This window comes from Hirundo rustica, chromosome Z (assembly GCF_015227805.2).
Source record: "Hirundo rustica isolate bHirRus1 chromosome Z, bHirRus1.pri.v3, whole genome shotgun sequence".
NCBI classification, from domain to species: domain Eukaryota; kingdom Metazoa; phylum Chordata; class Aves; order Passeriformes; family Hirundinidae; genus Hirundo; species Hirundo rustica.
Genome location: NC_053488.1, coordinates 5,546,206 through 5,574,022, shown reverse-complemented (window position 1 = coordinate 5,574,022; position 27,817 = coordinate 5,546,206). Strand labels below are relative to the sequence as shown.

Here is a 27,817-nt window from a genome sequence, read left to right as displayed (position 1 = left end):
TATTACAGTTCTGTGTAGAACTCATATAACATTTATCTTTAAAGTTCTGAACATTTTAAGACCTAGATGCTTTGGTTTTCTTTCCCCTAATGTCCTTGAAGTAGCTTTTTGTGAGCTGTTTTCCAAACAGTTTCCAGATTTTCCTTCAAGGGCAGGGTAGGTCAGCTTACTGTAGAGACCTGTGCTGCACTTGAAGTTGTTTTTCCTATTACACAGAGGGTGTTGGCTTTCAGCAAATAAAAGCAGTCTGTTTCTTTTTGCATCAATGAACAATGATCTTGTGGAGGTTGTTTTTGTATTGGCAAGTGAGTTTAATATCGCTACTGGTATGTTTGTTAATATTATATGTAATATCAGTTAATACTGTAATTTTCAAAGATGAGTTTTCTGGAAGTTGCATTTCATAAAAAAGTTTTAAAAACTCCTAAATAAGCCCGTATAAACATGTGTTATGAATAGAGTAAATAGCTTACTTCAGATGAAATATGTCTGTATCATAAATGGGTTTAAATGGGTTTGGTAGGCTTTAACTAAAACTGTGTTTCTTCTGATGCTTCTCAAAGCAAGCATACATACAGGGAAAACTAGTTTGGTGAGCGCCTACTTGATGTATAACCTGTATATGAAGAAATCCTGTACCTGTTCATCTGGCTGGTATATAAAAGTGCTTTTAATGATGAGCATTTGCAGACTAATGACAGAGCAGCTGAATGTAAAGAAAAGTCTTCTACTTGGACGTGGTACTTGAGAAACACGTGCCAAATTTTTTCTGTGTCAAGTACTAAGTTTTTTTTAAAACTAAATTGTATTGAACCTAACTACTTCCTGTTAGATGAAGGTCTAAAAAAATCTGAGTCAGAACATTTGTCGGATTGATTTGGTACTATGTCTTTTGACAATCTTGACTAAAAATGTGTGTGTTCACTGTTAGTTCACTGTTTTGAACTGGCTGAGAAGTCTGACTTCAGAATGATTTCTTTAATCTCTATTACAATTTCCAATTCACTATCATCCATTCAGCACTGAATGTCATTGTTGCTACTTGCATGCTTCATGCTTTGTGGAAAACTCAGTCCTCACTAAGCAATGTGTCTCAAATGTAATTATAAAGGCTAAAGGTAAAACTGCCCTGGTTTTGATTTTCTATGAGAAAAGGAGGTTGCTATGCCCAGGGACTGAAGCAGAAACAGGGTTAGGGTAACTATTGGTCTTTGACCAGTAGTAACCTCCAGCCGTGTCTGTTTCCTTTTTGCTATTCCCCTCTAGTGGTCACACACCATACTGACTTGGGGAGATTAAACATGAACTGATACTAACACGAAAGTAATATGAGTGCAGGACAACTTAATTTTCCCAGTCCTGACCTATTAGGCCACAGAGTACTGTGAAACCTTGTGACAGAAGGACGTACTTTCCTGTTTTGAATTGGTGATTCACCAAGGTTTTGGAAATTATCTGAATTTTTGTCCTTATATCCAAATGTGTGTTTTACATGAAATATACAAAGCTTTAAAGTCAGATAAATTCATAATCTGACTTTGCTTATAAAAGTTTTTGATGTGAGATCTGCTTTATATGCATATTTTTGTCCTTCTGTGTTTGTGGCTAGGTCTTACATCTAAACATTGGAAGTATTCAGATAATTTATCCCTTTAGCATTTTTCTTTTATGTCATGTTAGACTTGTTCTTAACTCATAAACCAAAATGAGAATTATAGAATCACGTGCTGTTATTCTTTGTAAAACAATTAATGTTTTCATGTAGCTTTTTTTTTAAGTCTTAGTAAGCCATCGTGTATCAAGTGTTTAATAGAATTTCTAAGATTGAAAAAGACCTTAAATATTTCCACATTAAATTGTCAACTTAGCACCACCACCATGTTCACTACTAAACCATGTCTTCAAATGCCATATCCACACATTTTTTTAGCACTTTCTGGTATGGTGACTCAGTGACTTCCCTGAGCAGTATGTTCCAGTGCTTTACAACCCTTTCCATGAAAAAAATTTCATAATGTCTAAACAAAACCTCCCTTGCTGCAGCTTGAGGCCATTTCCGCTTGTCATGACACTTGCTACTTTGACACCCATCTCACTACAGCTTCCTTTTAGATAACTGTAGAGAGTGATAAGGTCTCTGAGCCTCCTTTTTTCTAGGCTGAGCTATCCCAACTCCCTCAGCCACTCTTTGTCTTGTGTTCCAGACCTTTCACCAGCTTCATTTGACTTAAGATTTGCAAATGTTGCTTCTTATGTAGGCTGGGGCAGGCGCCTGAGGAGAAGTACAAGGATGTTGGTAAGTCGTGTAGAGAAAAAATTAGAAAGGGGAAACCTTAGCTAGAACTCAGTCTGGTCACTGCTTTATAAGATGGGATGTTTTTACAAGTACATTAACAAAAAAAAAAGAGGGCCAAGGAAAAAATCTCTATCCTTTAACAGGCATGTGGATGGGGAACACTGTCACCAAGGATGAGGAAAAGCCTGAGTACTTAATGCTTTCTTTGCCTCAGTCTTGAACAGGGAGATCAAATATCCTGAGCTGCTAAACAGGAATGGTGACCAGAATAGATTTCCTGTAACTCAGGAGGAAATGACCTCCCATGTCACTTAGCCACTCACAAGTCTGTGGGCCCAAATGAGATTCACCCAAGCGGACTGAGGGAGCTGATGAAATACCTTGCTAAGCCACTCTGCATCACTTATGATCAATCCTGGTTTAACCAGGACACTCAAGATAACTGGAGATTTGTCTGCCTACAGGAAGGATCAGAAGGAGGATCTGGGGAACTATGGCCTGTCAGCCTGGAAAGGTTATGGAACAGAGTAACTTGCGTGTGATGACTGGGACAATCCAGGACTATCAGGGCATCAGGCCCAGTCAGCATGGACTTGTGGAAGGCAGAACCTGCCTGACCAACCTGATACCCTTTTATGGCAGGGTGACCTTAGTGGATGAGGGAAAGGCTGCTGCTGTTTTCTGTCCAGACTTTACTGAAGCCTTTGACACACTGTTCACTGGGTAAAAACTGGCTGGATAGTTGAGACCAGGGAGCGGTAGTGGATGGAGTTACATCTAGCTGGTCACCAGTGCTTTTCCCCAGGGCTCAGCATTGGGTCCAGCTCCGTGTCATATCCTTACAGACAATCTGGATGTGGGATCAAGGGCACCCGCACTCAACTTGCAGGAGACAGGTTGGGTGGGAGTGTTGATTTGCTGGACAGTAGGAAGGCTCTGCAGGTTGGACATTGGAAAGATTTTTTTCTCTGAAATAGTGGTCAGGTGTTGGAATAGGCTGCCCAGGGAAGTAATGGGGACACTGGAGGCATACAGTAAAAGTCTGTATGTTGTACTTAGTGTTATGGTCTAGTTGGCATGGTGATGTTGGGTCAAACGTACTCAGTGATCTGAGAAGTCTTTTCCAATCTTAATGATTCTGATTATTTTCTGTCTGTCACGCGGAACAGTTGAGTTTGTCCTTAGATCATTAGGCCTTCAGAACTCTGATACTTTATATCCATTATGTTCATCTTTTCTTTGAGAGTAAATTTTTTTTTGACAGAATTATTGCCTACATAGTTTGAGCTTAATATATGGAGTCTTTATGTTGTAAAATTGATGTATGATTAGAAATGCATGTAAGGCTTCTACTGATGGCAGAATGCTGTTGCATAAAGAGCTTTTAAACCAGACTGGACTTTGTTTTTTAAAAAAAGTAGTTTTGACTCAATAGAAGGACTGATTTTTATGAATCTTCAACCCTGGACAACTTGAAGAATCTGAAGCTGTATAAGGAACATTACAAAAAGATGCATGTCTTGGAGTCCCTTATTTCATACAACTTTTTCGGTTCAAATGTGTAACAGGTCAGTGAGTCTTGGTTGTTTTTGAAGGAAGGAGGTGTTGCAAGCTGACAAGGGCTACAGGAAGAAGGAAATAAAAGTAGGTAATAGGTTTTGAAAGTGAAGAAAATTGTGTTAGTTTTAATAGGGTGTTAGATGCAAAACAAGAAATGTATTAAAAATACACTCTTTTCCCCCACTTTTTCCCAAGTTGCTGTTAGGAGATTGCAATTTAAACAGCATGTGTTCTCATGTATTTCCTTAGGGTGTTAAGATAGTTTTTCTTAAATTCTTTGTTAAATATATTGTGGAATTTGACTATTCCAACTTTTTTATCCTCCAGTGCTTGTTAATATTACATGCTTAGGGGTATGCCAGCCATTTGATAGAGATTTCTATTCTGATGGCTGAATGTTTAAGGATTAAGTGGATGGGAAAAAACAATCTGTTTCTGAATTTTAGCAGTGACAAGATAACTGCTAATTGCACTAGGTGAACAAGGGACTTTGTGGGTTTTGCATGTGCATTTGCTTTGGCAGTTTTTCTTCTTTTTTGATAGGAAGCACTGATAACTAAGCGTATTTATCTGCTGACAGATGTGTTCTGTGTTGCTGTAAAACTTTTTGTAGTCCATTTCTCTTAGTGCAAGTAAGAACCTTGCCTGCACCTGTACTTTGAATCCTAGCATTTCTTGTTAGGAAAATGTTTATTCTGATTAAGTAAAATGTAGGCCTCTCAAGTCCATATTCCAAACAGGCTCAGGCGTGCAACAAGTACATTTTCACAAAGCTGAATAAACTCCTCTTGCTGTTTAACTATGCTCTTTTGAAATCTCATTATGGTCTTTAGCCCAAGATTCTTCATCATAATACTGATGGTAGATGTGTTTTTCTGGTTCTACAGAGGTGATATTAATGTAATAACTGTCTTAAGTTAAAAAATAAAACTAAACCAACAACTGGAGTAAGAGGCAATCATTCCTTCCCTGCCGTTTTGAAGAGTAAGTAAGATTGCCTAAACGCCTGTTAGCTGTGAACACGAGATGTGCCTACGTCTCCTTGCTCTGTCCCGCTGCTGAGACAGGCTGGGTTATCCTGTGTGCTCAGTCCCTGCAGGCTTTCCCTCCGCCTAGTGGATGCTCCCTGGGAGAGCCGGTTCTCAGACTCCTACAGCAGCTTTTCCTACCGCCTCCTGGCTCATCTGCACTAACGCACTAACCCTGGCAACACTCCCTTTTGAATTTTATACGTTGTGACAAAATAATAATATTTAGTATAACTATTACCAGTTTAGTGTAACTGTTAAAAAGACAGATGTGACTAGTGCATTCACTTGGGATAAGGACTGTTCTTATTTTTAAAGGCACAGTTGCAACAAGTGCTAGCCTTAAATCGTGATCAGACAATATGCAATGGAATTAATTCAGTCTTTAAAATCTGTAGCTATTCCCACTAGCTTTCAAAGCAAGAAAACAAGAAGCAACACTTAATTTAGTGCATTGGGAGCTGATGCCAAAACATCAGTGCTTTTTCTGCCAGTGTCTAATAGAATGGAATTTATTTGTTCTAGATTTTACCTATCCCTATCCTGACAGCCTAGAGTCATGGAAGGGGTAAATGTAGCCTCTCCTAGTCTTGCCTATAGTCCCATGACCCAGGACTACAAGCTGCTTTCATTTTATTACTAAGTACACTAAGTGTTGCAGTTATTGTCAGCTTGGGTTTTGGTACTTTTGCTCAGTGAACAGTTTTATTTTTATAGGTGTTCTTCAACTTGGAATTGCTGGGGATTCCTCCTGTGCACATAATGTACATATTTACTATGGATTTGCATGTATCACTGGTGGAGGAAAGTTAGGTCTACATGTCTTTCCTTGTTTTTGCAGTTGCAAAACCCGTTGTATTAGAAGCTCTTTCCTTCTAAGTAGTTTTACATTTAAACTGTGCTTGGGAAGGCTGTGGGTGGGGAATAATCATCCAGCTGCTTTGCCCTGCATTGTGGAATTTTTATCTCTGCGTTCCTGCTAACTACCACCTTGGTTTTGCAGCGTTGAATTTCCATTGTCAGCAGCTTCAGAACAATTGAAAAATCAGACCTACAGTCACATGATAATTACATTTTTAATTTTAGTCCTCAGAAATGCATCCCACACTGCCCAACCTGTAGTGTATGTTGTGTTCCTACTGTTTGCATTAACTTCCTGCGGTCTTAATGCTTGGCTCATCCCAGCACTCACCCATCTTTCTGAAGTGTTACGTTACAGTGAAAGGTTGGAGACAGACATGGGACAGGACTCAGCAAGGATCATGCTACAAACAGCTCCCTTCGTTGTTCGGCTCTCTCTTTTATAGGCGGTCAAAAAATTCCCGTGCCTGGACAGCTGATTGGCTGGGGTCTCAGCACCGCCCAGCGCCCTGGCCAATGATGTGCCTGCATTCAGGATGGAATGGGATTGGCTGGGGTTCCCTGGCTGAGTTCAGATCTGTCCTATCATGGCTCACCCAGGCTCTTGTTTAGTTCTATTCTGTATGAACTGGGCTAGCCGAATTGGGTTTCTTATTTATGGTCAAATTTGTCCATCCAGCTACAAACCAGCTATGCTGTGACACTAGAGCATTTGCAGCAAGTCTAAAAATTGCCTTTGGAACACGGTTGTTTACAGAGCTTATGTGTTTGTTTTCTACCAAGCCTTTATAGTACCTTCCAGCTCTTTTGTGTTACTACTTTTTTCTATATTCGGGCGTTTTTTGTAAGCTGTTGTGTCTTGATCTCTTGGATGTTTGTGTGGGATTCTCTAAAAATACTGTAGAGAATGAGATTAGAGTCACTGTGTCTTAGTATCTGTTCCATCACCTTCTGGGTGAGCTGTATGCCTTAGAGGGAGGAGCCTGCTGGTTGTGTTATGTAAAATAATAAATAATTTATAATGCTAACTGAATATATCTGCCTTGGTTAACAGAAGTACATTGAACTGTTTCACAGGCGCTAAATTGGGACACAATCAAAATAATTCCTTGAAGATACATGAGAATAATTTGTTTTATTTGATTTTTTAAGTGGGAGAACTTTGCTGTGAGTCTGTGCTTTAATCAAGGCTATTATTTTCCACTTAAGAATCAGTGCGAGCCGTAACAAAGATCTGCAATATGATTCTGCAAATTCTTAGCTTTTTTTATTGAAAGCAGCTTTTCTGGCATGCTGCCTTGTTGCTGATACTGTTCCAGTTAAAGGATCACATGAAGATTTGGATCATGTGGTTCTTTCCTCTTGTCTGTGGTAACAAAAGGATTAATGGATTTCATGCATTGCCTTAGAAAGCTGGAGGTGTTGCAATTGCTATCAAATGCCAGTTCTAATGTAGCTTTGAAGCTGTGATGCGTGCATGGAATTTCAAGGATCTGCATCTTTTTACTGAGCATGGCAATTTGGCATTAGTGCTTGATGGTATGAATTGATACGACTTCTACAAGTAATTTTGTTTTCAAGCAGAGACTGTTGATTTCCATCGTATGAACTCTACCGGCTTTTCCAGTTTTTATCTTGGGAAGCTAAAATTTGTGTAAACGGAAGAAACTTTGTCTACATTCTTCTTCTCAATGTAAATGATTATTTCTGCAGTGATTAGTTAACGATGATCTGCTTTGCAAGACATAAATGCGGCAGTGACCTGCTCTCGTTTAGATGTTGCGGTAGTAGAATGGTGGGGCTTTGCATGATTCATGCTTTCTTTGTTTGTGTTCATCTGCCTGCATATATCTGCTGTGAGCAGGATGGCTTGTCTGTGCATCTGTTAGAAATGAGTACTTGTTTTCTGGTTCTTGTGAAAAATAAGTATTCTCAGTGTAATTTTATGTTTTTCCTCTTGGCTATTCAAACAACATTGTCTGACACAGTTTTGTGAACATAGTCTGTAAATGCACATGCTTTTGATTTGTGATGTGTGCGGGTCAGTCTGCTCTTAATGCCTGCTGAATTTGCTTCTCAGTAACAAATAGTTAATTATGTTGCACCTTTATGTTGGTAGACTTTGCAAGCTGACATCCGGATCCATATGATCATGTATGCTGTTGCTTTTACTATTCCGTAATACATAAATTATTTCGTAGAATTAATAATCACAAGCATAAATGACAGAGAAATAAATATTCTGCTGAAAAGGTACCTTTAAAAAATCAAGCTTACATACTGATGTGGAAAGAAGGGTTGGGGTTTTTTCTTTCACGTTCAGTTTTTATTTTGTGAACTAAATTAGCTGAGCATTGACTGCATGCATAATATTGGAAGAAAAGCATTTAATTCAGATGTAGAATATAAGGCATAAGATTTTCTACTTATAAATTTACGACTATTCTTGGAAGTTCTAAAGTAGGACTATAAAGGTGTGGCTTTGACTAAATCTCAAGTAAAGAAATCCAGAAATTTAATTTCCTAAGCTTAAAGCGAGGTCTTGCATACGTGTGTCTTTCTCACTATAAGGACAAAATCAAAAAACACTTGCTATCCTTGGTTAAAATACTCTGACCACAATGAAATGGATATTTTGGCTATATTTTAAAATTGATCTGTTCTTTAAGCCATATCCTATTAAAACGAAATTTTGTCGTCTTTCCTAGTGTGTACAAGATACAGAGAAAATTAAAAATTTTCACTGTCAAACTGACTATAATAAAAACATTCTGGGTCATTTTAAGATTTGTGGCATATGCTTAAATAAATATTGAAGGTGCTGATTAAACAGTGAAGTCTTTTTATATTTGTGTTTAAATAAAAAATCTAAAAGAAATGTTTCAAAGTGTTGGGTTACTCTTCAGGTTTATGCTTCTTAAATGCTTTTGAAAGAGAGCAGTCATATGCCCATGCTCTTACTTGTAACTCAGATATACATACTTTGTCCCACTTTGCCCAAATTCTTAACTGACACTTCAAACAACGCTTAACCTTTCTCAACGTTTTAACTTACCCACGTTCTCGTGCCTTCACAAAGCCTATACAGCTTCCAATTTTTCCATAAAATGTACAACTGGAATTTCATCATTGCTTCTTGTTTGTTCTATACCCTTTGTTTTGTCTCCCTTCTCCCTGCCCCATTTGAGTTTTGGTGCTGCTGCAGAATTTATTTCTGTCAAAAGTCCTTCACTGTTGTCTCTGTGTACTTGATCAAACTCATCTACTAACAGTATTTCATATATTATTCTGAACCATCTGTTTATTACTTACATTCTCTGTCGGGATTTTTCATCTCCTTTGCTATGCACATAATTTACATTAACATTTAGAGAAATTTATTTTCCTTCGGTTCTTCAGTATTTGCTTCTGTTTGACTTGTAAGGAAATTTGTCCAACTCTGGTTTTGATCTTTCAAGTGTTATTCTAATCAAGAGGTGTTTTTCTTTTTTCATTGTTTAGTTAGTTACTAATATTGTATCCTCTCTCTTACTTTTAGTGTCTTATCTTGTTTTATGTGGATTTTTGTTTTCATGAAAAATTAATTTCAGTCTAATATAAATAATTTTGCTGAAGAAGCCTGAAACAGGAAAAAACTTGATAGAAGTAATTGTCTGATATTCTTTGATTACTGTTTTGTTGCTTTTAAAAAGAAAACGGTACTATTTGTCTCATTGGACAGATTGACTGAAGCTGATTGTCTTGAGACTGAACCATGTTTAATCCCCCAATTAATTGTAATGTAAGTTTTTAATAGGCTGTGTGGAAGTTACTTCTTAGGAATTACATGAACCAAAATAATGAAACACTGTCCCTTTTGTGAACCATTAAATATATATTGCTGTGTCTTTTTGGGGACACATAATTCGTTGTAGGTAACAAATTACTTTATAATTTGATAATAAAAACCAAGTTTATAATAACTTCACAGATACTGTATCAACATCTTAGATGCAGGCACAGATTGAGTTATTTAAACCTCGACTGCAAAAAACAAATGGGTGGATTTCAAGATTACGTTAATCTTGTTTTCATTATTTCTATGTTATCTAAAGCCTCAGCACTCTAGTTTTTTGTGTGTTTTGCTTTTTAGACTGAATCTGGCTATGGATCAGAGTCAAGTTTGCGACGCCATGGCTCCATGGTGTCTCTTGTCTCTGGAGCAAGTGGATACTCTGCAACATCCACATCTTCATTCAAGGTTGGTGGAAAAAGCTTTCCTAGTATTTGCACATAAATAACGTGTACTGGAAAAGAAGGAACTTATGAAGATTCATGCACATAATTATAGGGAAAAATACAAAATATTTAGTTTAAATGTCAGTAGTCCATTATATGATGGTGAACAGACGATGTGGGAAGCTCTCTCATGCAGTTCTCTCTTTTAAACTGTGGTGTTCTCTTCTGTGGCAAGAAAATCAAACTTGTGAGTTTGTTCTTTAAATTTTTCTAGTTTAATCACCAGAATATCCTGGACTCCAAATGAGAACAAATACTAATTTTGTAGCTTAATAAGTGTGATATAGCACTGGCTGGCAAATAATGGCTTTCCTTGTGATGCATATGAATATTTAATATATGAACTGAGTGTGCTGTACTTCTGGGAGAGCAGAAGAGGAACAGCTGAAAAAAATGGAATAAGGATTGGAACAAAGATCTTAAACTGGAGCTGACTGATTTCAGGCAAATATGTAACAGCTCTCTAGCTGTTAGCATGCCAGTTCGGTGTTTTCATAAGCTTTTGTGGAGTGTTCTGAAGTAGCAGGTGCAGTCGAGAGAAAACCAGTGACAAAATGAATAAGGAATACTCAGATGTGGTTTCTTCTGACATTAACGGTGTCATAATTTATGATATTTAGAATGCTCTTAGTGTACTTCAATTTCTTCTTCATTGCTGCAGAAATGTATTTTAAAATTAAATTGTAATTATACTGCATCAAGCTATTCTTGAGTGTGTGGAAACATTTCAGGCCTCTTTCATTTGTGTTTTCAGAAGGGCCATAGCTTACGTGAGAAACTTGCAGAAATGGAAACATTTAGAGACATCTTGTGTAGACAAGTTGATACTCTACAGAAATACTTTGATGCTTGCGCGGATGCAGTTTCCAAAGACGAACTCCAGAGGGATAAAGGTAACGCTGTAACTGAAAACTCCTCCCTCCAGAGTGTGTTTTTTTAACCAAGGAAACCTTGTGATACTGTTACAATTCAATTTAATGTTGTATAAATAAAATATGTATCTTTAGTGAGGGATCGGTCATTTGCATAAATTCTTAAACATGTTAATTATTTTTATTTTAGAATTCAGATTTGCTTTAAAATATACTTGATGCTAACCTGTAGCTGTCAACTGTGCAAAAGCAATGCTCTTTTTAAGTCTTTTGTTATAGAATACCAATTGTTAACCCCTATGATTGTATTTTTTGCTCTCTCTTACCTGTTATTTTAAAAAACAAATGGGGTATTAGTTTTGAGAGAAACAATACACTGAAAAAAGTCAAAAGTGCTGCCTTAAATAATGCTTCTGAGATGTATTGGCTGGAAACAGAGCACTGAATGCACACTTGAGATCATACTAGACTAGGATGTGGATCTCTACATATTTCTGAATTACTTATATCAGAACACAGCTTGTCACTGTATGTATGCACTCTACTGAGGCATTTATATTCATCCCTGTGTTTGGTCTGGCAGTGTGAAACTTTCCACAACAATAAAACACCAGAGAAATGCAGTTCCACTTCCCCCCCCTTCCCCCCCCTTAAACTTTCCAGTGTAGAAAATTGGATAGGAACTGAATCATGGCTCCTACTTATCCATTAGTAACAGCAAAGTATGTTGCTCTCACCAGAGAATTGCATGCTAAACTTCAATGCTGAGCGATGTTAAATTCTGCTGTTAACTGGCGTTTACTCTGGTAATAGTCTTGGGTCACAAAAAAAAAAAAAATTAAAGAAACCAAACCCAAAGGGGAGGGAGGGGTCATGACTGTTTTATGGAAAAAGTGCTGGCTAACCATGAAAATGGTCTTTTGCACACCAAAGAACTAGAAAAGCTTTCTCACTCCCATAATACACTCTCTCTCAAATCTAGTGGTAGAAGATGATGAAGATGATTTCCCTACAGTACGTCCTGATGGAGATTTTGTACATAACAGTAACAGCAGTAAGGAAAAACGTAAGTGTGTCCCAGTTTTTTCAGTGATGAAAATTAGAATGAATGGTATGGTGATAAGCCTGATACAAGACAGGTGTTTATACTCTTTTCTAAGCAGAAAATGGCAAGAATAGGTATTTAACTGTATGTGAATGGAAGTTTTTAGTCACATTATAATTCTTTAGCAGCTTTTTGTGATTCTCTGAATTATTCTTAATTCACACAAATACGAATGCAAGTTTGTCAAGTTGGAATTTTCTATTCTGTGTCTAAAGTCATTGTCACTACAAAGTTCTGTTGAAACAGCTGCAATTCAAATACTGGGAAGAAAGATTTTGTAACAGGTTATTGCTAGCGTTACCTGCTTTAGGAGTTTGGTGGAGTTCAGTGCTTTTCTGCTTGCAGATGTCCCCCTGTGGTTTCCCAAGTGCTGAAGCTGTGGAATGGTTAAGACAACACTGTTACTGATTCTCACTTGGTATAATTTTAGTGCTCATTGTTATAATGAGCAGAATTAAGATTTTTACTCTTACCATAAATGAACTAGTTATTGTACTCACTGTACCCATGCAGCAAATGAAGAACTCATGCAGGTCTTACTCTTTGAGAAATCTGATAGTTCTGGCCTGGAGAAAGTTGTATTTGCATTCTTTTTATGCCTTTTCATGTTTTCTGACTGAAATATCCTCGTGTTTATATAGCTACTGGTTTCAATTCAGTTAGTCCTAAGGTATTTTTCATACTTGATTCACAAAGCTTGGAAGTTGTACCTCCAGTTTCAAGTGTGATGGAATTAGTATTCACCAGAAATGTTTTTAAAAATGTAAATATTTTCATGAGAACCTAGAAATTATAGGGCAAAATATCCCTTTTCTGTGTCTTCTGTTTTCTTTCAGCTGGTGGTTGTTCCCGTGTATTACCTGTTTCCTTCTTGTATTTAAGTGCTTCTTCTAGAGCATATCCAAAACTGTTAGGGTGGAAGAGGAAAAGGGAATGGATGGAGCTTTTCATGCTACTTCAAGAATTCATCACATAAGTAGATTTTTCTGCTGAGGATTAATTGTAATGCTGATTTCAGAGATTAAGTAGCATAAACAACTTGAGCACAACTTTTTGTTGCAGCTGGTGGGTGAGCCCACCCGGGAGGGACTGTGTTAGATCTGCTGTTTGCAAATAGAGATGGGCTGGTGGGAGATGTGGTTGGACACCATCTGAGACTCAGTGATCATGAAATTATAGAGTTCTCAGTATTTGTTGAAATCAGGAGGAACACCAGTAAGACTCTTATATTGGACTTCTGGAGGGCAGGCTTTGGCCTATTTAGGAGATGTATTCAGAGAATTCCTTGGGAAGCAGCCCTTAAAAACAAAGGGGTCCAGGAAAGGTGGGCACGCTTCAAAACATAGATCTTGAGAGCACAGGAACAGACTGTCCCTGTCTGATGAGGCACATGTCCAGCCCAGATGGGCAAGGAGGTTTTGGAGGAACTTAGGAATAAAAAGAGGATGTATCATCTTTAGAAGGAGTGTCAGGTCTCTCAGGAAGTATTTAAAGGGCATGTAGGAAAAAAGTCAGGGAGGCCAAAGCTCAGTTTGAACTTAATTCAGCAAGTTTTGTAAAGCATAATTAAAAAACATTTTTACAAATATATTAATAGTAAAAGGAAGAGTAAGGCCAACCTTTGTTCTCTATTGGATGAGGGAGGGAACTTGGTAGCTGCAGATGAGGAGAAGGTGGAGGTGCTTAATGCCTTCTTTGCCTCAGTCTTTAGTGGGAAGACGGCTTGTCCTGAGGACAGCTGTTCTCTTGGGTTGGTCATTGGTATCAGGGAGCAGAGTGTCCCCCTGTTATCCAGGAGGAGGCAGTCAGGGAACTGCTGAGCCACTTGGATGCTCATAAATATCTGGGCTCAGATGGGATCCATCCCAGGATGATGATGGAGCTGGCAGATGAGCTTGCAAAGCCACTCTCCATCATTTACCATCAATCCTGGCTCACTGGAGAGGTTCCAGATGACTGGAAGCTGGCCAATGTGACACCCATTCACCAAAAGGGTGGGAAAGAGGATCCTGGTAATTATAGGCCAGTTAGCCTGACCTCAGTGCCCTGTAAGGTCATGGAGCAGTTTATTCAGAGTGTCATCACAGAATTTACAGGATGCCCAGGGTGTCAGGCCCAGCCAGCACGGGTTTAGGAGAGGCAGGTCATGTTTGACCAGCCTGGTCTCCTTTTATGACCAGGTGACCTGCCTGGTGGATGCAGGAAGGGCTGTGGATGTTGTCTATTTGGATTTCAGCAAGGCTTTTGACACTGTCTCCCACAGCACACTCCTGGAAAAGCTGGCAGCCCGTGGCTTGGACAGGAGCACTCTGTGCTGGGTTAGGAACTGGCTGGATGCCCGGGCCCAGAGAGTGGTGGTGAACGGTGCTGCATCCAGCTGGCGACCAGGCACCAGTGGTGTCCCTCAGGGGTCTGTGCTGGGGCCAGCTCTGCTCAGTGTTTTTATTGACAACATGGATGAGAGTATTGAGGCTTTCATTAGTAAATTTGTGGATGACACTAAGCTGGGGCTGTGTGTTGATCTGTTGGAAGGTAGGAGGGCTCTGCAGAGTGACCTGGAATGGTTGGGTGGATGGGCAGAGTCCAGTAGGATGAAGTTTAATAAGTCCAAGTGCTGAGTCCTGCACTTTGGCCACAATAACCCCCTGCCGTGTTATAGGCTGGGGACGGTGTGGCTGGACAGTGCCAGGAGGAAGGAAAGGGACCCGGGGGTGCTGGTGACAGCAGCTGAACATGAGCCAGGGTGTGCCCAGGTGGCCAAGAGGGCCAATGGATCAGGAATGGTGTGGCCAGCAGGAGCAGGGAGGTCATTCTGCCCCTGTACTTGGCACTGGTGAGGCCACACCTTGAGTGCTGTGTCCAGCTCTGTCCCCTCAGTTTAGGATGGACACTGAGTGCTGTGTCCAGGTTTGTCCCCTCAGTTTAGGATGGACACTGAGTGCTGTGTCCAGCTCTGTCCCCTCAGTTTAGGATGGACACTGAGTGCTGTGTCCAGCTCTGTCCTCTCAGTTTAGGATGGACATTGAGTGCTGTGTCCAGCTCTGTCCCCTCAGTTTAGGATGGACACTGAGTGCTGTGTCCAGCTCTGTCCCCTCAGTTTAGGATGGACATTGAGTGCTGTGTCCAGCTCTGTCCCCTCAGTTTAGGATGGACACTGAGTGCTGTGTCCCCTCAGTTTAGGAAGGACATTGAGATGATTGAGTGAGTCCAGAGGAGGCAACGAGACTGGTGAAAGATTTGGAACGCAAACCGTGTGAGGAACGGCTGAGGGAGCTGGGGTTGTTTAGTCTGGAGAAAAGGAGACTCAGAGGTGACTTTATCACTCTGTACAACTCCCTGAAAGGTGGCTCTATCAGGTGGGGTTGGTGTCTTTCTCCAGGCAGCAACTGACAGAACAAGAGCACACAGTCTCTAGCTGAGCCAAGGGAAATATAGATTGGTATTGGGAAAAAGTTTTTACAGAAAGGGTGATAAAGTACTGGAATTGTCTGTCTGGGGAGGTGGTGGAGTCACCATCCCTGTATGTGTTTAAAAAAAGACCTAATGTGGCACTTGGTGCCGTGGTTTAGTTGAGGTGTTGGGGCATGGGTTGGACTTGATGATCTCAAAGATCTCTTCTAACCTACACATTCTGTGATTGTGTGATGAAATGGAAGTTTTGAAGCAAGTGTAAGCAGGTATATGGTTCTACTAAACCTATTTTTTGTATGAAACTTTTTTCATTTTTGAGAACTGTTAAGTTAGATTTCAGAAAACTGAAAACGCCTTCTTTAACAAATGTTAAGAGTTTAATTTTACTGCATGATTCATTTTAGGAGAGATGTATTTGTCAAACTCGATTTTTGTACAATCGTGTAGGAGTTTCAGCTTAATTTACCTGTAGAAAATTTTTTCATATCTACGTTGTTCTGGCACATCTGCAATATATATTCATATACTATGGCGGATGTCATTATGAAAGTGTGTATTTTTAATGCAGCTGGTCATCAAGCTTTTGGACTTAGATGCTAAAAAATTGATACTTGGTGTTACAGATGCTGTATATACTCACTCACTGTAGTTCACTGCAGGAGGTAATTCTGCAACCCCTTGCCTTTTGCAGAACTTCTGATTCCAGTTGTTATGAGTCCTGTATTCCATTAAATTTACTTTCCAGCAATTATTTCTATGAAAATATTTATCCCCGTTTCAGTTTTTCTGTGCCTCAGTTTGATTTCTAATGGCTAAATTAATTAAATATTTAGTAGCTGAGTGCTGCAAAGCTTGATTAGAAATGAAAAATTAGACTCTGTCTTAAAGTGGAATCATAAGAGATACAGTGGGGGGAAGCAGATGTCTCAGGCTGAGACACCCATGCTCATATATAGGGCAGATAAAAAGGTCAAACTAACTGGCAATGAAAGATTTATCTTCAACTTCACCCTTTTTAAAGCTAGCCTCAGAGCAGCTGTTAAAATTTAGTTTCTCAAATTTCAGATTCTCATCTTGAAACTTCTATCCCATTCTGAAAGGACTCTAGCAATCTTCTTAAGTGTAGCTGACAAGGGGTTGCCTGTTTATTCTGAGATTGTTCTCCACTCAGGGCTTTAGGAAGTGAGGCATAGGTTCAACCTCTTAATTTACCTTACTGTGATATAGAGGGGTGTTTAAGCCTCCTGATCAAACTGCTATGCACCCATCCAAAGCTCAAATCATTAGATTTAAGACTGATCTGAGGGACCATATTCACATTGACCTTTTTAATTTATGGGACCATATTCACATTGACTTTTGCAATTTGTTCTCTGTGTGGGAGGAGAAAGTTAATGCGAGTATGGACGTATATATGTACGGCTCTGAGGGTGATTTGGATAGGGAGGCTTTTTCTTTTCAGTGTTCTATAGGATCTTTAGGTGAAGAGGTAGATAGATTACTATAAAGTTGTTTAAATATATTGGTCACTTTTGAATTAAAAGATCTGGTAATTGGAACTGTGATTCATGTAAAACACGAAGGTATGGTGTCTGGCTGGTGTGTATTTGTCCATTGGGATCTTATATTCAGGAATGTTGAATCTTGATCTCTTAAAGTCTTCCTGTTCATCCCCTCTGGAAAGAGAACATGTTTGGATTTAAATTTTCTAAGAATAGGAAGAGCAGGTGTAACGTACTTAAGGAATCACCTTGAGTGTGGAAGATGTTTTTTTGTACTGGAACTATAAAGATGAAAATGGTACAAATGCTGAAGGAGAGAAATCTGGTGTTAATTATGGCAGAGGTTTATGTTGGATTTTTGTGCTCTGAATGGAGGAAAAATACTTGTCAAAATATTGCAAAAAATATACTTGCCAAAATTTGGGGTTGTTCTTAGAGGAAAACTAACATTGATCCTATCGCAACCAAGGGAAGATAAGAGCAGGCATCAAGAAATGCATCATGTACACAAATGTTTGTTTTTCACTTAGAATTAGTTTAGTTATGTTAAGGGGGCATAAAATAAAAAAGATGGAAGACCATCTTTCTATTTACTGTCTTTAGAATACTTCCGTGTTTTTCTGGGAAACAGATTCGATCAAACAGTGGGAAGGTGTTACCAGCAGAGTCTTGGCAACAAGAAGGGAAAACACCTATCCTAACAGACAGAGAGGTCTAGGAGAGAAAAGCTAAAGAGCTGTTGAAAGTTAAAGAATGGTATGAAGAATTCCTTGTGTGAAACAGAAGAGAAAACAAATCAGAAATAGAGCATAGACAGAATAATGAACAATGAACTGCTTGGAAGACGTTGAAATTGTGGTTAGAGTGGGAGACAAATTATCCTGCTTTTTTCAGTTGACAGCATGCAGTTTGATAACCAAAAATCAGTTGCAACAGTAAGAACCCTTTCCTGTTAGTATTTAGCTTTAAAACATAGATCTTCTGATGCCTGATTTAATTTTCAAATAATCAATCTCTAGCTAACATGAAAAAAAGTGTAAAAAAGGAATCAGAAAGTTGTTTGGTCTCTTCAGATAGAAAATTTCCTCACAAGTACTTGTAAAATGGTGAAGCTCAGTTGGTCCTGAGGTGAGATCATCTCCCAACATACTTCAGAAAGACATATATTTCTTGTGATTTGGAATTAATCAAAATACTTGTATCCATCATAAGAAACTTGTTGAGTGACTGTCTCTTCAAAGAAATAGGTTTTACATCCTTTTGCAAGATGTTCATTTTTACCCATTATTGTAATACTGAAAAACTTTAGGCACTGACTGTAAGTCTGCAGCTCTGCATTTGTCACACCTCCTCTGAAACTAGTCATTAGAGAATGGCTTAGAACTGTATGGAAGTGTTAATGAGATGTGGCTGAGAATATTTTTCTCTTTTCCAGAAAATTAAGCTGTGTTGCTCTATTTCCATTAAATTCTACTGCAGAAATTTCTGAAATTATTTATATAGTGTTGCAGGCAGTGGCAGTTTCTTCAGCATGTCTACATAATTCCTGTTTGAGAGAGAAAAATCACATCTGCAAGCATTATAGTTGTGCTGTTAAGCCTGCATATGCACACAGCCTACATCAACAGGAAGAATTATTAGTGTGAAACCATCTTTTTCATTTGTGACGTATTATGGACAAAGTTCTTGTATAATTTAATTATTTTCAGTGGAGTCACTGCATCACCTCCTTGCCAGCTTATGCCACTTTGAGTCTCAGTCCCCTCTGTGTTCCATCTTCAGCTGTTGGGTAGGGAGAGCTGCTCTGCTCATTATCATTTCTGAAAACAGTTTTTTCTTACTCTTGCTCTCCTTTTTTTATTCCTCCAGCCCCCATCACCTTTACCTTTTAGGGAATGTTCTTGATTAACATGAAAAAAAAAAACCCAGAAAACTTTGTATTCTACCATAGTATGTGTGCTTCTTGAGGTATTTGAAGTTGTGTGTAGTCTATAGTCACTTGTTTGAAAAAGAGTTTGATTCCTTCTGAAAGGGGGGGCGTATAAAACCCCTAGAGACTTAAACCACCACTGAAGACCATGTGATGATTGCTTTCTGTTCCAAGAGTGCAGACGCTGTACTCTGTCATTACAGAACGGAAATGCTTGAAAGTTCTGCTTTGCTCTTGCAGACAAATAAACTGACTCAAATAATAATTTGTACTTTTTAAACTGTAACAGTGGTATGCTGACAAACTGACACACTGGAGAAAAAATTATCAAGCTAGGTGATAAGTCATGAGCTTGCTCTTTGGCAATAACAGGAGTTACTGTAACTTGCTGGCTTCAGTCAGCTTCAACTTGAGTGTTACTTCTGCTTTGTAATATTTTCTGACGTGCATGTGCAGTGCTTGATGTGTTATTATGCCAACCTACGTACCAGTTAGACACATAATAGGTACTTTCTTTTGCCACACATTTTAAGCGACTTGTTTAAATAGCCTTAGCAACAGATGGCCTGGTTGACAGCATGAAGCAGTTCCTGGAACTGTAAAATTCGCAGTACTTGGAAAATTCAGCACATTTGATGCTTTTATCTTATACCTTTTTACTTTGAGGTTTTAAAAACTGTAATTACGATTTTAAAACAACCTTGAATTATGCATTTTGGATTTGATGACATTTTGAAATTGTTCCTTTCTTAGTGCTGAATCTGATATGTTTTAAGGTTGCTCTGTGTTAATTAGGCCCCATTTCAAGCTGTCAGACTGCTATTGTTACAAACTATTACCACTCCCTCCACCTACATCATTTGCAGAGTGCAGAGTAATACAGCATTTGTATTGCAGGCTTGAAATACAGTATAGCAAGATGAAGCTGCAAGGATCTGTTTCTCCCTTTGAATCTATCCTGTGGAAAGCTGTGGACATTATTACCACTTTAGATTTTTATTTTTAAATTAACTTTCTAGCCAGTCTGTTGTCTTCAACTGTAGCACGTACATGCGAAGTGCTTGTTTGATTAAAGGCAGGTATCAATGATCTATATATGTGTTTTTAGTGTTTCCACATGTGACACCCAAAGGAATTAATGGCATAGACTTTAAAGGAGAGGCTATAACTTTCAAGGCAACTACTGCTGGAATCCTTGCTACACTCTCTCACTGTATTGAACTCATGGTAAAACGTGAAGAAAGCTGGCAAAAAAGGCTAGATAAGGTAAGATCATTTTCCTTTTACTTCTGTTGGAAAAAACAAGTTTCTTTATCTTGAAATTGAACTTTGAAATAGGCTATTACTAACTTTTTTACTCAACTGTTTTTATGTACAGCATTTATTAATTTCAGGTGCTTTAGTTACTAATACTGTAAAATGTTAAGGAGCCTTGTTCTGACTGATGATACAGTGTTGCTCTTCATCAAAGTGGGGTTTTTCTACAGTACTTATTCAGATGGTAGTCCTATATGCTATAAGAATATATAAGAACCTGAAATTATCCTGTAATAGTGAGTGTATTGCTTACAGGCGTCTGACAAAAACCTGATTTTCCTTGCTTGCAAAATGATGTGCAACTTTTGGTATAAGAGGTGGTGACAGTGCTGGAGAGAACAACCAGTTCTAACTTTGTATGTCTCCTCAAGATAATATTACTTCACTTTCCTTTAGGAGATCTGTGAGATTAAGTTATGCTTTATACTAATTAGTTAAATCTTCTGCGTAGTGTTAAAATATCTGTTATTCTAATGGCAGTGATAGTTCATTCTGAACCTACTCAACCACTGTAACAGCTCTAAAGGAGCAGTGTCTTCTTGTCTGAGATCTGTTGTTGGTGGCATGGCAGGTTGGAGTTCAGGCTTTAATTTCTAAAATCTTGCCATTGCTGGCTGGTGTGCAGTGCAGCTGCCTTTCTGTTCTCGTTCCACATGTTTCCATGTGGTGTATATATATATCATGTATCAAATCTTACTCTGTTCAGTGGTACACTATTCAAAGAATGATCATATTCAGACACAATACATCCATGTTTGAATCCTTGACCCTGTCTTCTGTATTGTCTGTGCATATGTCAAAGGCCTGGCACTGTCTCTCTCTATCGTGACTTCTGTCAACAGTTCTTTACTGGTTCAGCTGAGCAGCTGGAGGAATTACAGTAGGTCCAAGACTTGAAGCCTGTCTGTAGGATCATAGGGGACTTCAGGTTGGATAGAGAGACTCGAGAGGTCTTTCTTGCTCTAACCTTCATCTTAAAGTAAGGACAGTTTGAGTCAGACCAGGTTGCTCAGGGCATTATGAACACTGTAGACCGCCTAGCTCTTCTGAGCAGGTCTGCTGCTTACCTGTTGTTAGAGTGAAAAAGTTTTGCCTTATATCCTCTTGGAGTAACTTTTATCCCAGTATCTGATGCTTATTTTTTAGTCTTCTCCTGTAAACTGTGAAGAATCTGGCTCTGTTTCTGTGTTAGTTTCTTGGGCATATTGGAAGGCTACTGTTAGGTTCCCCAGCAAAAACCTTCCCTGTGCGGGACAAACACTCTTCATTTGTGTTGATGGGACTTTCCTTAGAGCATGTTTTCCATACATGTAGTTCAGTATATTTTGATAAAAAGTAATATAAATATTTATAGATATTTCAATATAATTTGAATTTATTTAGATCTGGGGGTTGTCACTTTTTTTGTTGTCTTGTGGGCTAACTTTAAAGCACTTGTATAAAATGCAAGTACTTAGCAAATTCAAGCCTAAATTTCACATGGGATCTCATGGGACTAATATCTCATACAGCATGAGTATACTTTAAAGGAGCTTACAAACTTCTTCCAACTTATTTTCCCAGGAATTAAAAAGAGTAGAAAAGGAGCAAAAGCTCCTGAAACCTCAGAGGTTTCAACTTGCTCTGCTTTGGCAGACTCGTAATTTTCAAAAAGGCCTGTTTGTCAGTGACATTTTCTGGGGTTTAGAGGACTGTCATGGTATAAAGTACCCTAATTAGTATATAAAATCATTACTTTTAGTATATAAAGTCATTACTTTGTATTCCTGTCCTTGCTTGCCTTTTGGAAGAGGAGATTTTTGATTTTTTATTGAATGGAATAACTAGACTTGTGGTGGGATAACCTTGGCAAAGAGTGAAATGCTCACCACCTGTCCATCAGGATTAGAGAGGAAAGCAGAATGAGAAAGTTTATGGGTGAAGAGAAAGACAGGAAGGTTGCTGCCTGGTTTTTCTCACGGCAGAACATTCTTGACATGTGGAAAATCAATTTGTTGCTGATTTCAAATAATGGGAAGTTAGTAATGGGAAAGAGAAGGACAAACACTAGGATAGCTTTCTTGCCCCTTTTCCCAAGCCCCACTTTATTCCTGCCCTGTAGGCTCCTCTACCGAGAATCATAAAATCCTCAAGGTTGGAAAAGACCTCAGCCCTCATCAAGTCCAATGGTTAAGCTGACAGCTCCAGGCCCAGCACGAAGCCACGTCCCTGAGTGCCACATCTCACCTTGTTTAGCATTGCCAGGGGCAGCGACACCACCGCTTGGCAGTGCAGGGCAGTCTGTTCCATCGCTTGTCTGCCCTTTCAGCCAGGAACTTTTTGCTGCTATCCAGTCTAGCCCTCCCCTGCTGCAACTTGAGAGCATTTCCTCTTCTTGTGCTTGTTAGCTGGGAGAAAAGAGCAACCCCACCTGGCTACAGCCTCCTCTCAGGCAGTTGTAGAGAGCAGCGGTGTTCTCCCTGAGCCTCCTTTGTTCCAGACTAGACACCCCAGCTCCCTCAGCCACTCCTCGTAGGAATGGTGCTCCAGACCCTTCTTCAGCTCCATTGCTCTTCTCTGGACATCATCTCCATGTCCTTCCTGTAGTTAGGATCCCAGAACTGGACACAGGGTTCTAAGTGTGGCCTCACGCATTATGAATACAGGGGAACAATCTCTGTCTTGGTCCTGCTTGCTGATCCAGGCCAGGATGCCATTGGCCTTCTTGGCCTCCTGGGCACACCCTAGCTCACGTTCAGCCACTGTCACCAGCACCCCCAGGTCCTTTCCAGCCACTCTGCCCCAGCCTGTGGAGCTCCCTGGGGTTGTTGTCACCCAAGGGCAGGACCCGGCCCTGGGCCTTGTTGAATCTCACACCATCAGTCTCAGCCCATGATCCAGCCTGTGCAGATCCCTCTGCAGAGCCTTCCTGAACTCCAGCAGATCAGCACTCCCACCCAGCTTCCTGTCACCTGCAAACTGCCTGAGGCTGTGCTCAATCCCCTTGTCCGGATCATCCGTAAAGATATGAGCCAGGACTGCCCCAAATACCGAGCCCTTCCAGAGCAATGGTGGCCAGCCACCAGCTGGATATAACTCCATTCACCACCACTGCCTGGGCCCGGCCGTCCAGAAACATGTTTCTTAACCAGCAGAGAGTATACTCATCCAGACCATGGGCTGCCAGTTTCTCCAGGATAGTGCTATGGGAAATGGTGTCAAAGGCTTTAGTGAAGTCTAAACAGGTGACATCCACAGCCTTTCCCTCATCCACTAAGCAGGTCACCTTGTCACAGAAGCTCAGGTTGGTCAGGCAGGACCTGCCTTTCACAAACCCCTGCTGGCTGGGCTGGATGCATGCTTTGTGTGCTCTCCCTTAAGGTAGTATGTTCCATAACCTTACTGCCTGCTAGCAGGGTGAGGAGTGAGTTTGCAGGGTTTGCAGTTAGTCCAAAACACTTTATCTTTGCCTTCCTTCCTCCTCATACTTTTTCCCAGCTCCAGTGCAGGTAGCCTCTATTGGTGACAGCCCTCTGGGAAAAATGTGCAGTGTGGATCCTTCATGGGACATGGTTCCTTCAGGAAATACCCCTGCAGTGTGGACGTGTGTGTTCTCTGCCCTGGAGCTGCACTTCTTGGTCTTGGCATCTCCTCTGTGATTTCTCACTTTTTCTTCCAGTTCTTCTCTCCACAGCGCGTTTTTTACTCCTTTTCTTTTTCCCTCAGAGAAATGTCACATACATGGTGGATGGGCTCAGCTGTGTGTTGCAGTGAGTGTTTTTTGAGGCAGGGAAGAGCCACCTGTGTCTGCCACATGGCAGCCCCAGTCTTCTCCCACAAATGCTACCTGTGTGAGTAGCACATTGATGCCTGCACCCTTAAAGACAGCAATTGACTGTATTCAGACCTCTGCTGCCATTATTCCACAGTGGTAGAGCTGCGTTTGGTTGAGTTTTTATCTTTTTATTTTAGTGCTTAAACATCACTTTATAAGAGTAGCTTTTATAACTGCAGGCCTGATCAAAAGACGTTGCTTTCCATCTGATCGAAAGATGTGGGATGAGAATGGTGTAGATCTTTGTACTTTTGGTTTTCTTGAATCTGTGTGTAAACGTCTGTGAAGAGGAAATAAATATTTTGAGATTGTAAAAGTATAGATTCTATGGTTAGTTTTCTTTCATTACTAAAATAGTGAAATAGAAGGAAATTGATATGAATCATGTAGTATTATCTAAAGCAATTGTAGTTACAGCTTTTCTTTCCACCTTTTACACTGAGCTCTTAAGATCTTGAGCTTGACTTCTTGTTTCCAGTGCAGTATATAATACATTGAATGTATTTTAAAATAGACTTTTCTTAAAATGTATGCACATTGTATACACAAAGGACTTTGTCATTATTATTTAATCCACTGTTTTACTTGAAACAAAATCTTCGTGATAATGCTTTTCATGTTGTCTTGATTGCTCCAGCATTTTTCTGTTCTTGTTTCTGCCTTCTTTAATATTATTGCCAAGAGAAGCTGGCAAATTTGGGGAGTTGTATTTTGACACATGTGAATTGTAACTAATTTGCAGATTGAATTACAAAAAGTGTTGGGATTTGTGGTGAGTGGGAGAAGGAGTTGTGTTTTAGGTGAGGTCTGTTTTGTTTTTCACTCCAAGTCTGGTAAATTTTCCATGCTTTTCTCAGTGACTTATACTCAAGTCCTGCTTTATATATCTTCAGGACTCTCCAGTTCCTTTCAAAAAAGATAAACATGCAAAATTCTGTGAAATCTGTTAGCAGGTACTGCCTCTTTGATAGTTTCAGAAGGGAGAAGCCTACAGTCACAGTTAAAGACAACATTGTCTCCATCAAAGTGCTTTTTTTTGGGGGGGGGGGGGTGGTGAAAAACTATACTACTTTGTTCTACATCAAATATATTGCCTTGAATACTGGAAAATGTGTTTGATGGAATGCTACCACCAAATTCTCATTTAGTAAACTCAGCCTTTCAGTATTGCTTCAGGGTTTTCCACTGAATCTTTAAATTTCAATTTTGGTTGCTGAATAATTGTACCCATATCTGCAAGAAGTAGTGTGTGATGTCCACCTGTAAGACTTAACTTGCTTTCTCGTCTGAAGTGATTTTGAAAGGGGACAGAGAAACATCTTGGGGGAAAAAAGAAGTTGATTTTTGCAAGAATTTCAGAAATGTTTATAGCTTTTTTTCATGGAAAGTATCTGGCAGTATGCAGAATTTGTAGAGACAATTTGTCTGATTTTTGGCATTACTACTATTTTATTCAAGATACACAATGATGTAGTCACCCTATGTAGGTGTCTACATAGACTGGCTCCTAGTACAGGCACAATCTGTTACGGGAGGAGGATGTCAAGTTGCACACTCTGTGTGGAGTCCACAAAATGATTCACATTGTCCTAATTATAGATGCAAACTTACAGGGTATGACTTGTTTGTGTATCACTACATTGAGCAAGTTAGCTTTTTACCAGTTTTAGCTTTTACCTCTGGTTATCCTGGCCTAAACATCTGTGTCAAGGAGGTTTGTATGAAGTGTCAGATACAAAGTATGACCCCCAATGAAGCATGAACAACTAGAAACTAGAAACAACTAGAAACCAGTTTTTGCTTGCTGATCTGGTTTCTTCCACATGAATTAGAAGGTATCCTCTAGGGAGCTAGTTCCCCGAGCTTTCTATTAAATATGCATGTATATTGGCACATAGAATGCATACATGGAAATAAATTCAGAAACTCATCAGCTCTGCACTTGCTGCTTGGAAAAAATACTACCCTCGTCATTCCATTTATTGGCATGTTGACAATTCATTTTCATTGCATCAAGTGGTCATGTAATTTTACAGGAGACAGAGAAAAGGAGAAGAATTGAAGAAGCATACAAAAATGCTGTGACAGAACTGAAGAAAAAGTCCCACTTTGGAGGGCCTGACTATGAGGTACAAATTCTACTTTTGAAATTTTTTAAAATCTAATGACTTTTTCTGGTGGGTTGATCTTTGCTGGATAGCTGGTGCCCAGAAAACCACTCTACTGCTCCCCTCAGGTGGACAGGGGGGAGAGAATATAATGAAAGTCTTCTGGGTTGAGATAAGGACAGGGAAAGGTCACTCACCAATTGCTGACAGAGGCAAAACAGACAACCTGGGGAAATATAGCTTAATTACTAATCAAAACTCAAAACCACCCTTCCCCTACACCTCTCTTCTTCCTGGGTTTAACTTCACTTCCAAATTTTCTGCCTTCTACCTCTCAGCTATGCAGAGAGAAAAGGAACGGGGGGTTGTGGTCAGTTCATCTCACATTGTCTCTGCCACTCTTTCCTTCTCACAGGAGGCACTCCTTACATTCTTACCCTTCTCCGGTGTGGGATTCCTCCCACAGGAAACAGTTCTTCATTAACTCCTTCAACATGAGTCCTTCCCAAGGACTGCAGTTCTTCATGAACTGCTCCCCGTGAGTCCTTCCCACAGGCTGTTCCAGCATGGGAGCACAGTCCTGCCAGTAAACTTGCTCCAGCGTGAGCTTCTCTCCATAGGAACACCCGTCCTGCCAGAAGCCCTGCTCCTTTGTGGGCTTCCCACAGGATCAGGTCATTCTTTGGGCATCCACCTGCTCCAGCGTGGGCTCCTCAGTGGGTTGGAGGTGCATCTCTGCTCCTCCATGGACCCTCCACGGCCTGCAGAAGCACAGCTGCTTTGCTGTGTTCTGCACCAGGGGCTGCAGGGGAACCTCAGCTCCAGCATGTGAAACCCCTCCTGCCCTTCCTTCTTCACTGACCTGGTACCTACTGAGCTCTTTCCCTCATGTACTCTCACTCCACTCTTCTCAGCTATAGTTGCATGGGGGTGTTTTTCCCCCTTGTTCTATACATTATCCCAGAGATGATGCCATAGTCGCTGATGGGCATGGCCGTGGGCAATGGCAACAAGCAGGTCCATCCTGGAGCCAGCTGGCACTGTCTTAGCTGAACTTGGGGGAAGCTTCTATCAGCTTCTTACAGAAGCCACCCCTGGAGCCGCTTCAGCTACCAAAACCTTGCTACACTAACCTAATGCACTTTCAAGATTGGGTTGTTTCTTAAAGGGGGAAGGTGAAGTTACACAAGCCGGGACGAGTGTGATTTACGAGTGTGTTCATGCCACACTTTTTCACCTTGGAAACTGAAACTGTATGAAGAATCTCAGTTCTTAATTTCATGAGTGGAAGTATATCTTCTTTTGATTTTTTGCATTTGTCTGAAGTGTGTTTCTTACAGATATTTCTGTTGATTTTTTTTTGTTGTTATTTTCTCATACTTTTGATACCACTTACATGTAATTGTACTTTCCCTTTTTATTTGTTCAGCTGTAGAGATAAGTAAAGCAAAAATACCAAAACTTTGACAGCAGAGGCAGTTCTAGAAGATGAAGTTTAACTGATTTTTAATTTGTCACCACCACCTGAAATAGCATGTTTTCAAATTCAGATTTTAAGTTCCTTTCTTCATTTCATCTCATGAAATGAGATACTCATTTCATTAGCATTCTCCTCAGTGAGGTATTTGGTTCTATCCTAAGATGCATAAACTAACTTTTGAAGAGTAATTGTAGAATGGTTTAGGTTAGAAGGGCCATTAAAGATCATCTAGTTCCAACCTCCCTGTCTTGGGCA

General features: G+C 39.8%; 1 protein-coding gene across 2 annotated transcripts in view; it reads left to right on the top strand.

Moving 5' to 3' along the window:
• The window catches only part of CERT1 (ceramide transporter 1), an 85,820-nt gene that overhangs the window by 42,196 nt on the left and 15,807 nt on the right, over window positions 1-27,817 (top strand). For both annotated transcript variants that reach the window (XM_040090352.2, XM_040090353.2), the window contains exons 4-8: window positions 9,878-9,985; window positions 10,778-10,916; window positions 11,878-11,961; window positions 19,952-20,109; window positions 26,011-26,103. In XM_040090352.2, the coding sequence (XP_039946286.1) occupies window positions 9,878-9,985; window positions 10,778-10,916; window positions 11,878-11,961; window positions 19,952-20,109; window positions 26,011-26,103 (582 nt within the window). The remainder of the gene's footprint in view (window positions 1-9,877; window positions 9,986-10,777; window positions 10,917-11,877; window positions 11,962-19,951; window positions 20,110-26,010; window positions 26,104-27,817) is intronic.